The sequence below is a fragment of the Mixophyes fleayi genome, chromosome 2 (genome assembly GCF_038048845.1).
Source record: "Mixophyes fleayi isolate aMixFle1 chromosome 2, aMixFle1.hap1, whole genome shotgun sequence".
Classification (NCBI taxonomy): Eukaryota; Metazoa; Chordata; class Amphibia; order Anura; family Limnodynastidae; genus Mixophyes; species Mixophyes fleayi.
In genome coordinates, this window is record NC_134403.1 from 53842577 (window position 1) to 53861230 (window position 18654).

The following is an 18654-nucleotide window of genomic DNA, read 5'->3' on the forward strand; positions in this document are numbered from 1 at the left end:
ATTTTAGTACTTTGTACATACCCTGACAAGGGTGATAAGGGCCTTTTATTCTTATCTATAGTTTGCTTAGATCTGATACTTCTATTTCTCTTCCTATGTTGGCAGAATTATGATTAAAGAAGTATTCCCCTTAGAGCAAAAAGTATAGTGACGTAACTCCAATCTCCAACTAATTAGGATCGTTTGCTTTGGTCTCACACACTGGACCACCATTTGTAAGATGATACCCAACCTGTTTCTTGTGAGAGTAGCCATATAATCAGGGCTCCTACCAAAAAAGAGACATATTTTATCAATTCAGAAGTACAAATGCCAAATATATAAACTGAAATTACTGAATTGTGCGCATTATGCATTCCATTAACACACTAGATGGTACTTCACTGAAAAATACCATTTAGACTCGCCAAACACAATAGTGCACTGGGGCCGTTAATTGTGTAAAGCACTTATATGAAGCATGTCATTCATGTGGCAGGGTGCTATTTGCGGTATTGTTTATATCTTGGTTCAAGTAGTCGTAATAGAAAGGTAGGTTAATGGTTTTAGACAGTATGTTTATATTTCAGATCTATTTTAGACATTCTTGTAGTATAATTAAAACAATAGAAACAGGTCATCAAGCAATGATATCTTATTCAAGGACACCAATTTATGACCATGATAAAAGCTCTATAAATATAAATACTGTAAAAACCTGTTCCACAGCATAAGTGCACAGAGAGTACTGATCACAGATCTGCTGGACAGATAACTCTTTAGGCTTTGCCTGACTACAAACTTATTAACTGCTTTGGTGCAAATATTTATTTAAAAAAGGTTGTTTGTAGTAAAAGCAAATAACGAACAATGTTAAAATACAGATATAACATAAAATATTAAAAAATAAGGAACATAAAATGGCCCATTGGAAGATGTTGGCACTTTATATAAATAAAAATAATGTGTAATAAAAAAACATGAAATATATAAATTGGCACAGACATTTCAGTTGTGTTCACTGGAGTTGGCTGCATATTAAATCTTCCACAGTTGATTCTTTTGTACAATAACACACCAATTGGAATGATCAAAGAATGTCTGTACTACATGAAGCTCGGGAACGTAGTGTTCTATGAGGTCTCTAAGTTCACCCTGCTTAAATATGTGATAGTAGCGCAGCCAGCCATTATTTTCACCTTGCTGATGATATTGTGAAACTTTCTTATAATCGCTGTCGGAGATGAGGCAGGATCCTTCTTTTTTGTTTTCACCACTATTCTCACAAGGTTCTGCATATTTCAAAGTAATACAATGTTTTAGATCAGTTGAATCATTGCCGGTAGATACCAGATCTGGTAAAGGAACTTTGCTGAAGTCTTTTATTGTTACATTGGTAGACTCTGCATTTGAAGACTTGGGACATTTTATATTAGCCAGTGGGAATGCCAATAATTCAGTGACCTTATTCGTATTAGTCTCAAGGTTTTGCAAGTATTTTGGTAGAAAGTCGCCAAAACTCCTTAAGAAATGTGATGGTTTGGAAGGTAATGTATTTGTACAGTTTTTCATCTCCGTACAGTAATCATACAGTCTGCCAAGTATGCTATGATGCTTTTGGTCGCTACCGCCACACTTCACATCCAGTCCTGAATCTAAAGATCGTGCTAAAAACCTTGATGAATTAAGTCCTTTCTGAAGTGAGGAGAGAGTCTCGCCAACAAATGAGGAGCTTTTAGTCCTCTGTTTTATGGGGGTATCAATCTTGCTGAACGACTTGTTTAGTAAGAGGTTCTCGAAGTCTGGTTCCATAGAACTCTCCAGTTTTTCAGAAATGTTTTGTGAACTTGTCTCCATGTTCCATGGTATAAGTAAATCTTGCTTCTCAAATTTCCTTCTTTCCTGTTCCATTGCCCATACGTAAATCATCATCTGTCCGCCCACTCTCAATATTCGCGCCATCTCTTTAATGGCTCGAATGCGACGTTCCTTGGTTGAAAAATGGTGGATCACTGAAAAAATATATAATGTTAAATGTTATTAACAGATAATAGAACACATATGCATACAGGTTTTTAAAACCATTTTATTCTTTATATATTTAAAATTTTCAATTTAATGGCAAGATGTTCACTAAAACCATAAAAGGGTGTTATTTTCTACTAGAGCGCCGAATATTGATACTGGCTTTGGGTGTAAAGGATATAGGACAGCACAGTGCCTAAGTGGTTAGCACTTCTGCCTCACAGCACTGGATCATGAGTTCAATTCCCGACCGTGGCCTTATCTGTGTGGAGTTTGTATGTTCTCCCCGTGTTTGCGTGGGTTTCCTCCGGGTGCTCCGGTTTCCTCCCACTCTCCAAAAACATACTAGAAGGTTAATTGGCTGCTATCAAAATTGACACTAGTCTCTCTCTTTGTATAAAAATTATAAGTTTAACTCCGTTGCTCCCAAATTTGGATTCAAGAGCCTAGGTCCATGGCTTGGTATGGCTAAAGCTAATCTGCTAATTACATTCCTCACATTTTTTATGGATAGATAGAATAATGAAACATATTCTACACAACTACACTAAAACAACATGACATCAATGCATGAGCAAGGATTCTAATTTTATACTAAATAAAGGACCCATTAATTTACCAGCTATAGATAGAACAGCATCAAAGCAGCCATCACGGTACGGGAGTTGAAGTCCATCACAAACTATTATTTCATAGCCTTGATTTCTGGCAGCCTCAGCCAAGGAAATGGAATAATCACAGCCCACTTTAAATGCTTGACTGTTAATATGCAGATATTTCCCGTTGCCACAACCTACAAACACATTAAAATGCAGTGACGCAAATAAAGAAAAGAACATTTGCACATAAAATCATAAATGGAAACCATGCAATATATTGCAAATGTTTTTAAGAACTTCAAACACTACATTGTGTAGAAATAAGTCACACTATATTTAAGACAGGCATAAATCACTTGGTTTAACAAAATGTGCGTGAGAGGGAACAAAGCCAGACTAAAAATTCAAAATAATACAATATAGGGATTTTCCAAAAAAGTGGCCAAGGTATTTTAAATTATTAGGTTTGTTTCCAGATGGATGGATTAAATATACAGACTGAGCCCGAAAGAGGGGGATTCCTGTTGGTCCGCTTAGTCACAGCCCCGAAGACTATGCAACCTTGTGCCGATTCATTACTTGCAGCTGAGGGGGGAGGGGGGGGGGGGGCCTCTGAAAAGCGTACATTAATGCCTCCATCTGACCTGCATGGGTTAAGTCCATAGTTCACAGTGTGGGGCTCTGTTATGTAGTCTAGCCATTTTGTGCACTGAAGTAATCTTAGGGTGAATGTTGTGCATGGAAGTCAGACTGGTGTTGTGGGAATGTTGTTTTAAACATGTTTGATTAACATTGGAAAAAATTCAGTCTTGGCAAAAGGTGACTATAGGATGACAATTCAGGGCCAATGAGAGAAAAATCAGAAATAGCGGCAGATATCTATAGGAGATAACTAATAATATGCAAAGTATTAGAACAAAAGTATAAATGTTAAGTACTGCAAAACACAACATACTGATGATATGTGTTTTATACTTGTTTTCCTTCCAGCCTGTGTACACCCCATAACCTCCCAAAACAAAGTTCCTTAGTAAAAGTTTAAAAAACAATTTATCTTAATACACCAATTTTACCAGCCAGTTATCCTGACTCCCATACACTTATCTAGTGCAATCTGCTTGTAATGCCACAATAATTACAAGCCTCTGATTTCACTTTGAGCGCTTTCAGCAAGAGGAAAATTAAAAGGCCATGTATTCAAATGAGGCATTACAGGTAATTGCTGCCTCATGAATTGGGATTAGGAAAACCTACAATTCATTGTCACTCCTGTACTTTCACAAATAACCATTCAAATGCAGAGTATAGCCATCTGACTTTGTGTATTAAGAGGATGTAGGACAAAGTTAGGTCACTTAATTGATATGTTTTAACCTGAACTATGTAAATTGCAGTATGCATTCACTTTTCTCATCAATCACAGAAAAACAATCTACAGTTCATAGCTTCAAAGATAAACCCACATGTTTTGGCTCTCTGGCAGAGCGAGATATGATAAGATTGGATTCATCTACCATATTTAAGCCCCTTGCAATTTTTTTGCTTGGCTCCCGTGAAACTCAGAGCCTCTAAATGATTTAAACGTGGAGAATATGGAAACTTGTCTAATTACAAATTCACCTGTTGTTAATACACAAATCGTTCTAAACAAAACAATATAAATATACATTAATGTGTATGAAGAACATAATAAATAGAAAAAATAACTCTCTGAAAATAACGCCAACAATAACAAGAATACATGTTGTGGTCTTGGCCCAATGCTCATGATAATGTATCGACTTACTAGGAATAAGGGAATTTGAAAATGTCTAACATTATTTATGGCCAAACCACTTGTTTGGTACTCATTGTGCCTGATTCAGAGCGCACGCAATTGTATGCGTATGCACGTTGTACTCTAAGGTGAAGATCCATCTAGGTCTGAATGAATAACAGATACATCCGCTTGACAATAGACGCACCACTTAGAATCTTTGTTTTTAAAATTTCTTTATATTTGTACAACATGCTTGGCATATCCTAATCAGTGGCGCACGCAGGGGGGGTTTCTGGTTCCCCAGAAACCCCTCCCCTCCGGGAACCAACGGTACTCCACATCAGCCGCATCGCTGTCAAAGAAGCGTCCGCGGCAGTGCTGTATTGTAGTATAACACAGCACTGCCGCGGATGCTTCTTGACAGCGCCGCGGCTGCTGTAGAATTCAGACTCGCTGAAATGGAGCTCCTGCGCATGCGCAGCAGCTCTCTCGCTCTATTTTTTTTTCCCGGGGGGGGGGGGGCGGAAACCCCCCCTTCTAAATCCTGCGTTCGCCTCTGCTAATGTATGGCCGAGTGACTGCTAAAGTCTCAATAAGCGTCTGCGAAACATTCCCAAGCCTCTAACTACAAGGATTTTGCTTGTTTGGGGGTTCCCATCATCCTGTACTTACACATGCACCCGACCACCAGCAAATAAAACAGCTTTTTCAATCGTATCTGTGACTACTTCCCAGTCTGAATACATATGCAATCGCCGGCACACACCCTTGCTGTACATTGCTTACAATACAACACCCCTTCCCTCCCCTATTACGACTTTTCCAGCATAAGGAGTTGTAAGTGGCAAAAGGTCGAAGGTCTAAATAACCGCGGTTGAACATGTTAACTTTCTAAGCATGTGCAGTGTGAACAAACACAAAGATACATACTCAAACAGGTGTACGTCTCTCTGAATCAGGCGCGTTCTATGTAATTATCGATCATTATTGTAGTATGTAATATTTTTACTGATCCCCAGAAATTACCCCTTTTTTTGGTCAGTGAGTTTACTTATGGTTGATAATTATTGCACTCGTAGGAATTATCAGTATACACACAGTATGTCATCCTACTGACATTTTGTTTTAGGATTTGTAAAAATTATTATCACTGTTCCTGCAATTCTATTTTAGTGATACCTTGGGGAAGCATCTGCAATGTGTGTCAAATAAATACTTTGTATACCTGCATACACCTTCAGCTATCCATCTTTTATGTAAATACTCTGTGTCGGCTGTTATAACCCTTGTGGTGTATAAAGTGGTTGAAGTGGAAATTTAGAAGTGGCGGTATGAAAAATGTAATGGGAATACAAGTGAATGGAATTTGATAGATTTACAAAGAAGGCAGTGGGAGAATTGGTGATATGCCATACATCCTATACAACCCCTCTTCCACCACTGGTTGTATGCAAGAACCATAAACTTCACACTGCAGCCTTGTTATGGTTCTAGTCTTGCTTCACTCATGTTACATGTGCTAATATCTATTTATGACTTGTGCACTAGGATGCTTTTTTTATGCTTTTCATATGTAAACTTTGCATTGATTTGTGTCATGTGTTACAATATGTAAATTTAATGAATCATTTTTTTATTGAATGAAAAAATGTAAAGAGTTATGGTAAAATGGCCAAGGTTTGTCTGTATGTTACTCATTTCATTTATTTTTTTCAATTCTTTTTGGGGTTAATATTTTGTCCTTCAAACCCCATAACAATCGAGTGAAAATATTTTAATTGAAGCGCTTACCTACGTCAGCGATTAGACTTCCCGGCTCCTGAGCCAACAGGAACTCTTGTACGTTTGGCCAGGCTTTGTAACGTTTGTCATTGAAGTACGGTGCAATCTTCTCATACACATTGTGTACATGTTTTTTTTCCAAGTAGTTTGCCTCCTTTTCCATTGCAGTTCTTGTTGCTTCATTAAACAGCTGAAATACCTTAAAGCTACATGGAATATATCAATTTTATACCACTATTTAGTGCATAATAAAGATAAAAATCCTCAGTAATGTACTGAAAATCCAAATTGGTGTTCTTGTAGAACTGTAATCTGCCGTAACCATAGCTCCTGATTAGGTACAATGTGCTGGTGAGAGAGACAGCTCCCAGAGATTTCAGCAATCTTGTGGTCTGTATTAAATAAACCTGAACCAGCACCTTAGATATACAATAACCATCTGACGGTCATCAAAAGTAAAGATGATAGAAAAAAAAAGAATCTTCAAGAAAATGCTATCGGTGGCAGATTACCTTGGTCCCTAGGCAGTGTATACATTTTACATGCCTAGTTGGTATGAATATTTGCTGGCATTTCTCAAGTTATTGCTCAATAATAAAAAATAAAAACACAGCTAAATATGAGATCCGGTTTGACCATGTTCCAGAAACGAACATAACGCCAATGAATGCAATTCAGGTCTGAACGCAAATGACGCTTACAAATCCCTACGACTTGAGAGGCGGAACAGGGGAGGAAAAGGCGTTGCGACGCAGAGGTGGCAATTCTAAGTCCTGTGTTTGTCGTAAGTATGCTCGTTTTTACTCCCATCTTTTGCACCCACTACAGGGCAGGTGTAAATGCCGGCTGATAGCGATTACTGAATTGGCATGGTCTTTGAATTAAAAAAAAAATACACGTATGTGTGCCACTAGGTAGCGCAGAACTGTATGCAGCTAAGATATACTATAAAAACACATTGTATGTACAGTACACACTGAAAGCATCTTTATGTAAATGTAAAAAATAAATTTTATATAATTTTTTGTAACAAAAAAAAATATATAAATGATTATACTGTTAAGAGTTGTTGCTCTATTTTATGATCACATAAAAGTTTATTCGTTCTGATGTCACCTTATATTGTACATATTCATGTGCAAATACTGCAGTCTGTTCAATGTGTCTACACAAGGCAAGTACTGTCTAGGCAGAGCATACTTACACCCAGATTCAAATGGAAACGTATCTAGAGGTCCGATTGGATTTAAATAGGTTCGGAATAATGCACATTTACGTGTTCTTTTTAAAAATGCAAGTTGCGTTCAGACAGGAATCAGGCCCTTAATCTTATGTTCTAATCATTTATTTAGATACCAGGGACCCCAGTGTACTGCCAAAAAAAACCTTATCTGCCACTAATAAAATAATGCATCTATGTATTACTTATGTATTATGTTTACAGTAATTGCTTATTGTCTGATAAATAGAGAATTAATCATTCAGTGGTCTAGTCTATAGAACAATAATAATTCACTAACTTCATGTTATGTGACATAGGAAAATGCAGACCCTCTAACACAAGACTTCTACCTGGTGCAAAATGTTTTGCTCCCAAAGTTCCCACTTAATTTACTATTGCCTGAGCTGAATTTTTTAATAGAGGTTAATGAATGTTCCTGCAGTCATAAAATGAATAGGAACTACATTTTTACAAAAGAACAACAAGATCACTCAGAAAATAACAACATAAAAATAGACTACAGTTGCTGGGAAGAAAGGATCACAGAATGAGAATGTTAAATATTAATAGCATATATTTAGTAACATAAAATCTATAACACTTGTTACCTGCATGAAGGTAAAATCAGCCAGTCTGGTAGTAGTTTTCTCCAAAATTAGCAACTCTTTCCTGTTGCAACAAACAAACACAGTTGAACAAAAGGAAACTGATCTCCAACTGAATGAAAGTTTCCCTGCCAGGTGTGCAGTGAATGCCAGACACTGTAGTCCTGCCTCTCTCTGTCCCCTTTGCTTATTCAGCAATCAGATAACCACTCCTCCGAGAAGTGAGACAAAACGTGGTGCTAGTTTACACTTGTCCTGTCTCCAGACAAGCTGAAACTTGTAGTCTGTGGGTTTATTCTTATTGATCGCGTTCAAAACAAACACAGATTAGGTAGGGTTGAGTATTCAAAGATAATTGACACTGCTGAGAGCCAGAGTGAGTGAAGAGCTGTAGTGCAGGTCATTAGAGAAGAGGAAGGACAATGGGCAGATGGGGCGTGAAGATTAAATAGCTAACCTGTGGCACTCCAGGTGTTGTGAAACTACAAGTCCCAGCATACCCTTCCAGCAATAATCTGCTATATATTTGCAAAGCATGCTGGGGATTGTAGTTTCACAACACCTGGAGTGCCACAGGTTAGCCAACCTTGCGAGACAGATGTTATCCCCTCTCTGTGTGATTTGTTATGTGAAGTCCTCATGCGCCAGCCTGGTAGTGTCACAGATAATGTAGGACTCTGTGTTGGAGATAGAACTGCAGCTTTTTACATTTGGCTTTTATGCAGTGCAGGAAATAAAGTCCAGTATAGTGCATTACATGTCCCAACAACTTGGGTGCATTTATTAAATGTGTTAAATTGATCACAGTGAGAAATGTAAACAGAATACTACAAAGTAAGTATGAATTGAGGTGCAGGCTTCTAAAAATGTTGCAGGTCAGTCTCATCGGGCACAATTACCTATAATGACTACTTCTAAAGCGTCTCTCGCTAGCTTGTGCAGAAGAACAATTTTTTTTCTGTCTTAAGGCTGCAACATTTCTCTGTGTGCAATGAGCATTCCACTATTATGTTTCTAAAGCTGCACTACCACCCCCTTGAAAAGTTTTACTGATTTGCTCCTCCCATAGCCGCACTCCCTGGGGCTGCTACATGCCTCTTCCATTTCTCTGACAATCAAAAGATTGTGTCTGGGGTGTCCACTGCCCCCTCCTGCCACCATTTTTAAATGGTGAACAGCATTTATTTGCATGTTCTGTATTATGGATGCATGAAACAACCCTTGGCTCTCTCCAGTTAAGGGGAGAAGCACAATGCATTTGAATAACAATTTGTTTAATAACTATGTCAAAGAGTGACCATGTAAATACGACATACTTGCCAACTCTCCCGGAATGTCCGGGAGACTCCCGCATTTTGAGAGAGTCTCCCGGACTCCCGGGCGAGTGTGGCAAAATCCCGGATCTGCCCACTTCCTAGTGAAGTGGGCAGAATTAGGTCACAAACGCCGCGATTCCTGGTGAATCGCGGCGTTTGGCCCCGCCCCCACTGTCAAATGACGCATTTTGCGTCATGACGTCATGGGGGCGGGTCCAAAATGACACATATTTTGGAGGCCCGCCCCCCCATGACGCCCACCTCCCCCGCAGGCTCCCGGATACCAACATTGTAAAGTTGGTAAGTATGAAATACGATTTCCCACAAGTGATTTGGAAAGAGACATAAGCCCTGAATCCTGCGAAAAGGGTATTTTCACAGGATTTTGAGCCTTCTCCCTGTTTGCCAAAGCCTGTAACGGTTATCACCTGCTATCGCAGACAGGTAGCCAATGCTGCGGGCCTCCTGCGATGCTTCCCCCTGTAAAGCCTTCTTTTTAAACTTTAATATTTTTTGTAGAATCTGAACTGGAAGCCCAAGTCCTGGATCTAGTTCCAGTTTGTATGCCAGTGTCAGCTCAAGCTTGCGCAGTGGGTCCCAGGAGAGGCTTGGCAAGCATTAAGACGACTCTTACCACTGACAGCCTGTGTAATGGGGAGCTAAACATTATTCAGCTGCCACGGTCACAATTTTTCAATAACTTGCAGTAAAATAATTTTCTCACAACGATAGAAAGTCTAGTCATCGAGGGAACCTTAATAGCACCCTGGGGCGTTGCACATTTTCGGTGCAGAGTGATTGCAGGCAGGTTGGAAATAGGGGGTTCGGGCCACTTCTTATTTTAACTACCAGTCACAGCATCAGCAGTATTTCTCTGTAGAACACATTCTGCTACCCTTCCTACGACCAGCTGGCAGGGCAGCCACAAAAAGGCACATTTTGCTCCCAATCTGTATATCGGTAAAAATCTTTCATCAATATCGAGGATTGTCCTTTTGGATAATCCTCATAGGCCCCTTTTGCTTTTACCGAGAAAGAAGTCTGAGGTCATCTAGCCACACGTGACAGAAAATTTGTCTGCTACTAGATAGGTCTGAAGTTCTCCCATTTATTGCTGTTGCCGAATAACTTCTGATTTGTCAATTATAGCACTTATTAAACACCCATACAATATTTTTTTGATTTTTTTAAATTTATCTAGAATGTAAGCTCTCTCGGGCAGGGTCTTGCCCACCCTGTGTCTCTTGCCTGCCTAACTACCTCATTTGCCCCTGTGATGGTCTGCTCTGAATTCTTTGTGTGACCGCTATGTTGACTGTTAAGTCACACTTTGAATTTGTACTTGCTTTCCTGCTACCTGTAATTGCATTTGTGATAGCATTACTCACTTGTACCACATGCCTGTGCCGACTGTCTGGCGGCGTCTAATCCATGTTGTTCTATAAATAAACAATAAAGAGTACCATGATTTCTAAAAATATATTTTCCTAGCGTATCATCAATACGTAAATCATTTCTGTGTTACTTTAAGCAGTTCACAGACATGCTATTCCACGTGCATTTTTTATGATGGTTGCAATTATATTCATGTGAAACATTTTTCTCACACAGAATAAAATACATTGAGACTTATATATATTTTGTCTAGCTTGTTCTAAACAAATTATTTTTCAGTAACACACGAGTTTCAAAGACATCTAGATTTGTTTTAATCACTACAAAATGTATTTCTGTATTAAGTATTAAATAATACCAAACATGGGGGTAAATGTATCAAGTTGGAAGTTTTCCGGCGGGTTTGAAAAGTGGAGATGTTGCCTATAGCAACCAATCAGATTCTAGCTATCATTTTGTAGAATGTACTAAATAAATGATAGCTAGAATCTGATTGTTTTTTCAAACCCGCCGGAAAACTCTCAGCTTGATACATTTACCCCATGATCTCATATCTTTCTGTAAAATATATGTGGCGCAACTGCCATCTACAGCCTTTAGTTAGTATCTTATAGTATACTGATTTATGCACGCCTCTAATTAATTATATGTAAGTGGTATATTATTTATATATATCCATGTCAGACACTGTACACATTTCTCTGTAATCATGCTTGATTAAAAATACACTATTGCAGTAAATCATTTAAACAATACATGAAAATAGTACAATCTTTTCCTTATCATTTAATGGTGACTGGAGGCGAGATGCTGCAGCGAGGATTCCAGGACTAAAAAGAAAATCCGTGCATTGACTTCTGAATTATAGTAAAGGCGTCTACTAGGTGAGGACTTTTCCTTATCACAGTACAATATCAGGTTCATAATAGTTGCAGTTTAGATCTGTTGTCTCCAACTGGCATCTTAGACAGACCTTTCTTGTCTTCGGGTATCATGTTTTGTCATTGTATCTGGAAACTGCAGGCATAAAATATTTTAATTAAAGTTTCGGTTACAGACACTGAGACGAGGGGTTTCTGTGGTGTCTGGCAAGGCATGTAATTGTGTAATTTTTCTGTTTATCCCCTAGTACTTAGAGGATTAGACATGTAACAGTATGTGTTTTCCGTGTGTATATTGTCTTGTACTTTCGCAGGTTGCAAGTAATGAAGGTGTCACTATAATCTATAGACCAGGATCTTTGAAACTGCAGTGTTGAGGTAACTGAAAGTGGGTCAAATAAAAGTAAAGAAATGTTTGCCTAAAAGTGGGGAGCAATGCGAGTGAAATGAATGAGAGGAGGAGAGGTGAAGGTCATCAACAGAATAGAGTGGGCGTGTAGGGGAGGATTTTTTGACAAGGTCAGCAATGTAGGAGGGGGAGATGTCAAAGAGGGCTTTATGAGTGAGGGTAAGCAGCTTGAGTTGTATTCTGGATTGAACAGGGAACCGATGGAGAACTTTGCAGTGAGGTACAATGGAAGAGCAACATTAGCATAGAGAGATTAGATGTGATGTCGCATTCAGGACAGATTACAGGGGGATGACTCATGACAAAGAGGCCAGACAGGGAGAAATAATCAAGGTGGGAGATGACAAGAGCATGGACGATGGTATTGGTGACATCTAGGGAGAGGAAAGGGAGAACTTGGGCAATGTTGAAGGTAACAGGATTGTGCAGGAGACTTGATGTGTGAAGAGGGTCATATTATCAACTTTTAGAGAAACAGGAGGAGGGGACATAACAATGGGTTGTGGAAAGATGACAATCTCAGTTTTGGATATTTTGAGCTTGAGGTAGTATTTAGCCATCCAAGTGGAAAGGCAGTCAGACAAGCCGAAGAGGAAAGAAAGTCAGGGGAGGAAAGGTAGATTTGAATATCAACTACATAGAGGTGATACTATTGGAAGAGACGTTGAAGGAGCAATTGGAGAGGTAGGAGGCAAGACGGTAAAGGATAGTGCTATAAAGGCCAAAAGAATGAAGGAGGAGTGGGTGGTCAATTTTGTGAACAGTGGCAGAGAGGTTAACTGGCAAAAGTAGGGAGAAGTGGCCCTTCAACTTAGCCAAAAGTAGATCATTTGTATCCTTTGTTGAGAGCAGTCTTGTTGGAGTGGAAATGGTGAATACCCAATTCTGAAGGATCAAGGAGAGAGTCAACAGCGAGAAAGTGTGTACATTTGTAGACTAGCCATTCAAAAAGGCCAGAGAATGGAATTGATGGTGGAAAAGTTGCAATTGGCGTTGTTGGACTGGGATGAGATTAGGGTTTTGGCAAGAGAGATGGCAGTGTAATTGGAAGTCAGGAAGAATTTTAAAGTTTTAAGTGGATAAAGTTGGTATCGGAGCAGGAGTTCCTTTAGATGCCTAGCAGACCAGGAGCACCTTTGTAGGTAGTGAGTGAGCTTGGAGTGCATAGTTGGGGCTTGGAATGTCAGAGGCAAAGTGCGGTGGCAGGACGGCTTCATCCAGGGCTGTGGAGTCAATGGATTTGTAGAAGGAGACTGCTGTGTTAGGGTAGAACAAGAAGGAGAGGGGAGAGAGTGAATCAAGGGTGACAGGGAAGCAGGAGGGGTCATGAGCATGCAGGTTGCGTAGTGTCCATGAGGTTTTGAGTGGTGGAGTAGGAGGTATGGAGATGTTGAAGAAAGAGAGGAGGTTGTGGTCAGAGAGCAGAAAGAATGAGTTAGAGAAATTGGAGATATCACAGAGGTAAGAGAACATAAGGTCCAGGGAGTGGCCATCACAGCGTGTTAGTCCACTGGGTGAGACAAAGAGCGGAGGTGAGGAAAAGGAGTTTTGAGGCAGAAGTCCCAGTAGGGTTGTTAACAGGGATGTTGAAGTTCCCAAGAATGAGAGTGGGGTGGTTAGATGGAAGGAAATGGTAAAATGAACCAGTAAAGTTGTCAAGGAAGAGGGAGGTGGGACCTGGGAGCAGTAGGTGTCTGCAACATAGAGGTGGTTAGGGTAGAAGAGACATATGGTGTAAATCCAAAAGTAAGATAACGAGAGGGAGGGGGGGGGGGGGGTTTCAGGGGGAATAATGCTGAAGGTACAGCCAGGAGATAAGATGCCTAAACTACCACCCTGGCAGCGATCAGTATAGGGAGTGTGTGTAAAGGATGGACTGCAGGAATGGCAGTGTCAGAAGATGGGATGTAGCTTTCAGTTATGGCATGGAGACTGATGCTGGGAGAGATAAGCACTCTTGTAATAGACAGTCCTCGCATTACAGAGTGTGCAGGTAAAATCATTATAATGATTGTATTTAGTGAACAATGCATCCCATTGATTTATCTGCAATTCATAGAAACAGAGTATGTTCGTTATGAAGAGTAGCACAAATATATGGGTCATATGGTTCTATTTGTCACTCCATTTTAATATGTTTCAATCGTTACTCTATAAAAAGAAATATACTCCTGTCTTTATCTAACTGACCTATCCAATAGGGTGGTTGCATATGTATATATTTTTTAAAGTAACCAGGGATCAACTATTGATTTTGGTAATGGATAAAATGAATATAAATAAAAAAAGTAAAGAAATAAAGTAATTAAAAACTCAATAAACAAGTTTTAATTAATGTTTTCACAAATACAACATGCAGGAACAATTGTCAAAATTCTTTAGAGAAATAAATGCTGCTTATTTTATTGAACACATTTCATACTTTCCTTTATGATGAGTTTTTCCACTATTTTTTTTTATTATAAATAAAGTTATCAGTCCTGAGTGAGAAAAATGGAAATATAGCAGTGATTGATCAATCTAGTCTGCCCCATACAGTGGCTATTTTCTATATAAGTGTTTATATATGGATGTATCTTTTCCAACACACTGCCTACTTGTAGTTTATTAATAGCCTATATAAATATTTAGTGCTTTTATCTGATTATATTAGACTCTTATATTTGTACATTATTCCCATTGATTTATTACGTTTGACAGGTAACTGCAGTTGTAATATAACGGAGAACGGAAGCAGATAATTATGTTTAGGGTGTATGTTCTTGATGAATATAAATAACAGGAACACTTATAATTATAACTTGAAAATGATCTTAAAAGTTATGTAATTGATGAAAGATCACTCAGATTTCTCCACATGTTATAGACACACACTCTCCATTGCTCTTGATGTATTGGGTGTGGACTCGTCATTTTGACTCTATAGAAAAGGCGTTGACATGTCATTGTTCAGTCAAACTTGTAATACAAGAAATACTGTATGTCAGACTTTATTGCATCCAATTTCTGAATTGATCACGTAGAACAGCGGCGATGTCCTGCCCTACTGGGTTTCAGTTCATTTATTTTTGCTTCCTGAAGCATTTGAAGACAAACCATCTTAAAATGATACGTTCTTGTGAGCACGACCTTCTCACCTTCCCATTCATTGAAAGTTCCTGCTGTGTTGTTGTGAAATATTCAATTTGTCTCCTGAGAGACGTGTTAGTGCTATTTAAACAATAATAATATTACAGGTTTAAGGAGTGCCACCACTAGCAGTGCTTACATGGCACATATATGCAGGCCACACCCTCATCCACTTAAACACACCCATTGTGGGTTGTGCTTAAGGAAGTCCTGGTAAGGAGTGTTGGTTTCATATGGCATAGTACTAATACATACTGTGCTGCCATATTCTGTCTGCCCTGTAATGTCAAATGCACACACTTACTATAGGCGATTTGTGTGCGGCCACCAGAGAGGTTATTCTCTCTCCCCTACTAGCTGCACACTCTGACACTGGCAACAGAAATGTGTGTAATCACACCACAAACATCCCACAACAAACCCTTATTATGTCTCAACCTCCGAGATATTTATTCTAAAAAGTGCATGTTTGTCCCGCGGGTGGGAATGCTGGGGAAGGGAGCTGTCTAATTGGCTTTGCAAGTTGTAGGCAGCCCTCTGGGGTGTGACCACGGCCCCATTCTGACATGACCACGCCCACTGTCGTTGGACTGAAATGTTATGAGGTATGAGCATGCAAACTAGTAGTCAAAGGGTTAACATAGCTTGTATGCAAACTACGACTTGTATATATTATTAGAGGATCATGGATTTTATTTATTAAAGCTTGAATTAAAAAGTACAAATCTGTTGATTTCATAGAAATATATTACGTGATACTGGATACAGCCTACGAGAGCTTTAGTAACACTGCTTTTCAACCTTATGGTATTAGAGTAATTGGAGGTAGAGAGGGATCTGCAACAAAACACAATGAAATCCTTCAAAAGGGTGGAAATAATTTATTAATAGATAAAACTAAGGCATAATTTGAGTAATTTCTGTATTATCATTATACAGCAGGGTGTAGTGAATGTCAGCTAAAAGACAACCTAGGGGTTCTGGAAATTAAAAGCCAAACAAGTCTTTTTTGTTTTTATAAAGTAATTATTTGTTCTGCGGATTTGGGGAGAAGACTGGTGGAGGGAGAATGATACATCTGGTATGTTGGTGGTATTGTGCATTTATTGTATCAGACGGCATCTTTTCCATTCAGTGTGGCTCAGGAAAACCTCCAGTAAAGGGACAGTGCTTATACATACATCATGAATATTATAAAATGACATATGATACAGATAAAATAGAAACAGAAAGCCTACACATCACCAATGGTTCTGTCTTCCCTTTGCTTGCAGGGAAGTGGAGTAGGGATGTTCATACCAATAATCTGGAATTCAACCCCAAGAATATAGAAAAATATTTCAAAAATAGTATTGCTTTATCCCAATTCTGACACAAAGTCCCCTGCCCCTCATTACAAAGGCATGGGTTTCTTGGTTATCCAGGTAATTGTAACTTGGTTTTCAAGGTAAACTTGATAACATACTGGTCCCAGTTTTTTTTTTTTATTGAAACCCGAGGTGCGTTCTCAATAACCCTGTGCTGGGCAGTGACAGGTCTTTGGACCCTTCCCTAAAGGGAAAGGACTCATTACTCGCCTTCCTCTGGAGCCATAAGATAACGATCTTCAGGCCCCCTCGCTGGTGGGGTCCCTTTGCATCCCTTACTTAAGCCTTACGGCCCCTTAGGGGGCAAGGGTCTTCAAACACAACTTCACTGCAAAGTTCGGGTGGGTTCCTTTCTCCCCGAGTTCGTCAAAGCTTCCTTCGGGGAACTAAATCTTCAGCTCTGCCCAGAAGGAGGGAGTCTCTGACTTTGTAGAGGCCTGCCCATAAGGATCTCACCCAAATCCCACAAAAAAAAGGACACACAAGACGCATAAAAATAAAGTGTAGATACAAAAATAAATAAATAGAGCCATATAGGCCCCAGGCTTTCTGCCAGGATGGGATAGAAAAGACTAGAGCATAGGAAAAATTGTGTTATCTGAAAAGCATTACTCTGTGCACAGGTGCCAAATACTACCATGTGCCACCGGCTCAGACAGGACCGAGGGCACATAGCACCATGGATTACAGGCAGCCAGCCTTTTGGCCAGAGGACCAAGTGCAGTCTATCACCTTCTGGGGGTGCCTTGAAGTCCACAGTGTACATACCAATCTGCACTCGATCTTAGCCAAAATGCAGAGAAGCTGGTCTCATAGACCACATCAATCAGCTTGACCTGGTTACAGACAAAAAGTATTAAACATTACAATCACACTTATAGAACTGAGTGACAAAAGTATTGATAGATCTTACACAAGTGACAGTTCTAGGTGCTTCAGGTAGCTTGTTAGACATGTCTTCTGGAACAATTTTTATCCTGTAATACCATAATATGTCATTGCTATACCTGTATCATTCATTGACATATATATTATGCATTATGATGACCTCTAGTTTGACCCTGTTATGAAATGCGTTGAGGCCATATTTGTTTCTAGCTCGTCCTTCTGAATATCAAACTAACTTTACTGCATGATTTCAGCGACTGCTAGCCCAGGCCAGCTGGCTAATTATCCCTACTTATGTGTTACACCATGACAACATACATTTCTATCTCCTTCCCTTTGCTTATGACAATCAAAGCAAACATTGTTTATGATCCCGATAGCATACCTTTTTCACCGGTCCCTTTCACTAGTATAATCATTTCAACTAATAATTATGTTGCCTGGCTGCATTGTAGTTAGTTCAGATACATCATGTCTTGCCTATATAGTAACATATGCAGGTACTATATGTAGCGTGCATCTGAAATAATTGCAATCCAGCATGGGTATTTAATGTGTGTCTGCTTCTGAATTGCCATCCAAGCAGACCTACTTCATGTGTGAGCCAGCAATATGTTAAGCCGTACAAAACTTAACAGGAGATTTTCAGCAACATCAATGTTTTAATTCAGCCCATGTAATTGCAATTGCAAAAAAAGAGGAACAAGTGCAGACCATTATGCCTCTGTGAATATGGGTCATGTTGGTTGGTGTTTGTTAAAACAGTCTATATTTTGTGTGTAATTACACTATTAAACTTATTTCTTATTGTCTATTTCTACACAAAACCTTCACGTGTCCCCACTTGGCCCAACGTTACTTCCTATGAGAAATTAGATTCAGATTATGTAGGATCTGTGACTAATAGCACCCACACATTCTTGTACTTTTCTTTTGGAAGTCAAACAATCATATAGCTGACTGATGACAGTACATAGTAAAATGTAAAGTTGGTCACACAAGCAGCAATATCATCATGATATTGATTATTTTAAGGGGCATAAACAAATTATATTTTTATTTTAAATTTGACCTAAAAATGAACACTTGAATGAAGATTTCATTTGAAGAGACCATAGATTGCACTCAGCTAGATAAAAAGGGAACGGGACCCTTTAATTGCTCAATAAACAGGTTTTGTCTACTCTATGGTATCACTTGATGACATGTCTCATCAGAAACTCTCACTAAAATGTGTAACAAATATTACCAATTTCAACGCAAACCCTCTTTGTGCATAGGTAAGTAATCCCTAGACG

The 18654-nt window shown here is 39.1% G+C and overlaps 1 protein-coding gene and 1 long non-coding RNA gene across 3 annotated transcripts in view; one reads left to right on the forward strand and one right to left on the reverse strand.

Moving 5' to 3' along the window:
* Positions 1-636: 636 nt before the first annotated feature.
* LOC142140964 (putative tRNA methyltransferase 9B) lies at positions 637-8422 on the reverse strand. The gene is made up of 4 exons (XM_075198988.1): positions 7975-8422; positions 6154-6350; positions 2624-2797; positions 637-1991 (listed from the first exon to the last, which is right to left on the reverse strand). The coding sequence occupies exons 2-4, from the start codon at positions 6305-6307 to the stop codon at positions 1018-1020; spliced, it is 1302 nt and encodes a 433-aa protein (XP_075055089.1). The 5' UTR covers positions 6308-6350; positions 7975-8422; the 3' UTR covers positions 637-1017.
* LOC142140965 (uncharacterized) overlaps positions 6697-18654 on the forward strand; it is a 203572-nt gene continuing 191614 nt past the window's right edge. For both annotated transcript variants that reach the window (XR_012688591.1, XR_012688590.1), the window contains exon 1: positions 6697-6928. This is a non-coding gene — a long non-coding RNA (uncharacterized LOC142140965). The remainder of the gene's footprint in view (positions 6929-18654) is intronic.

Bases quoted from the DNA above. Each gene is read 5' to 3' on its own strand.
- LOC142140964 (XM_075198988.1), bottom strand. From the start codon at position 6,307: ATGGAAAAGGAGGCAAACTACTTGGAAAAAAAACATGTACACAATGTG. The intron at 2,798-6,153 runs GTAAGCGCTTCA...ATGTGTTTGTAG, and splicing joins AAGTCTAATCGCTGACGTAG to GTTGTGGCAACGGGAAATAT. The intron at 1,992-2,623 runs GTAAATTAATGG...ATATTTTTTCAG, and splicing joins TGCTGTTCTATCTATAGCTG to TGATCCACCATTTTTCAACC.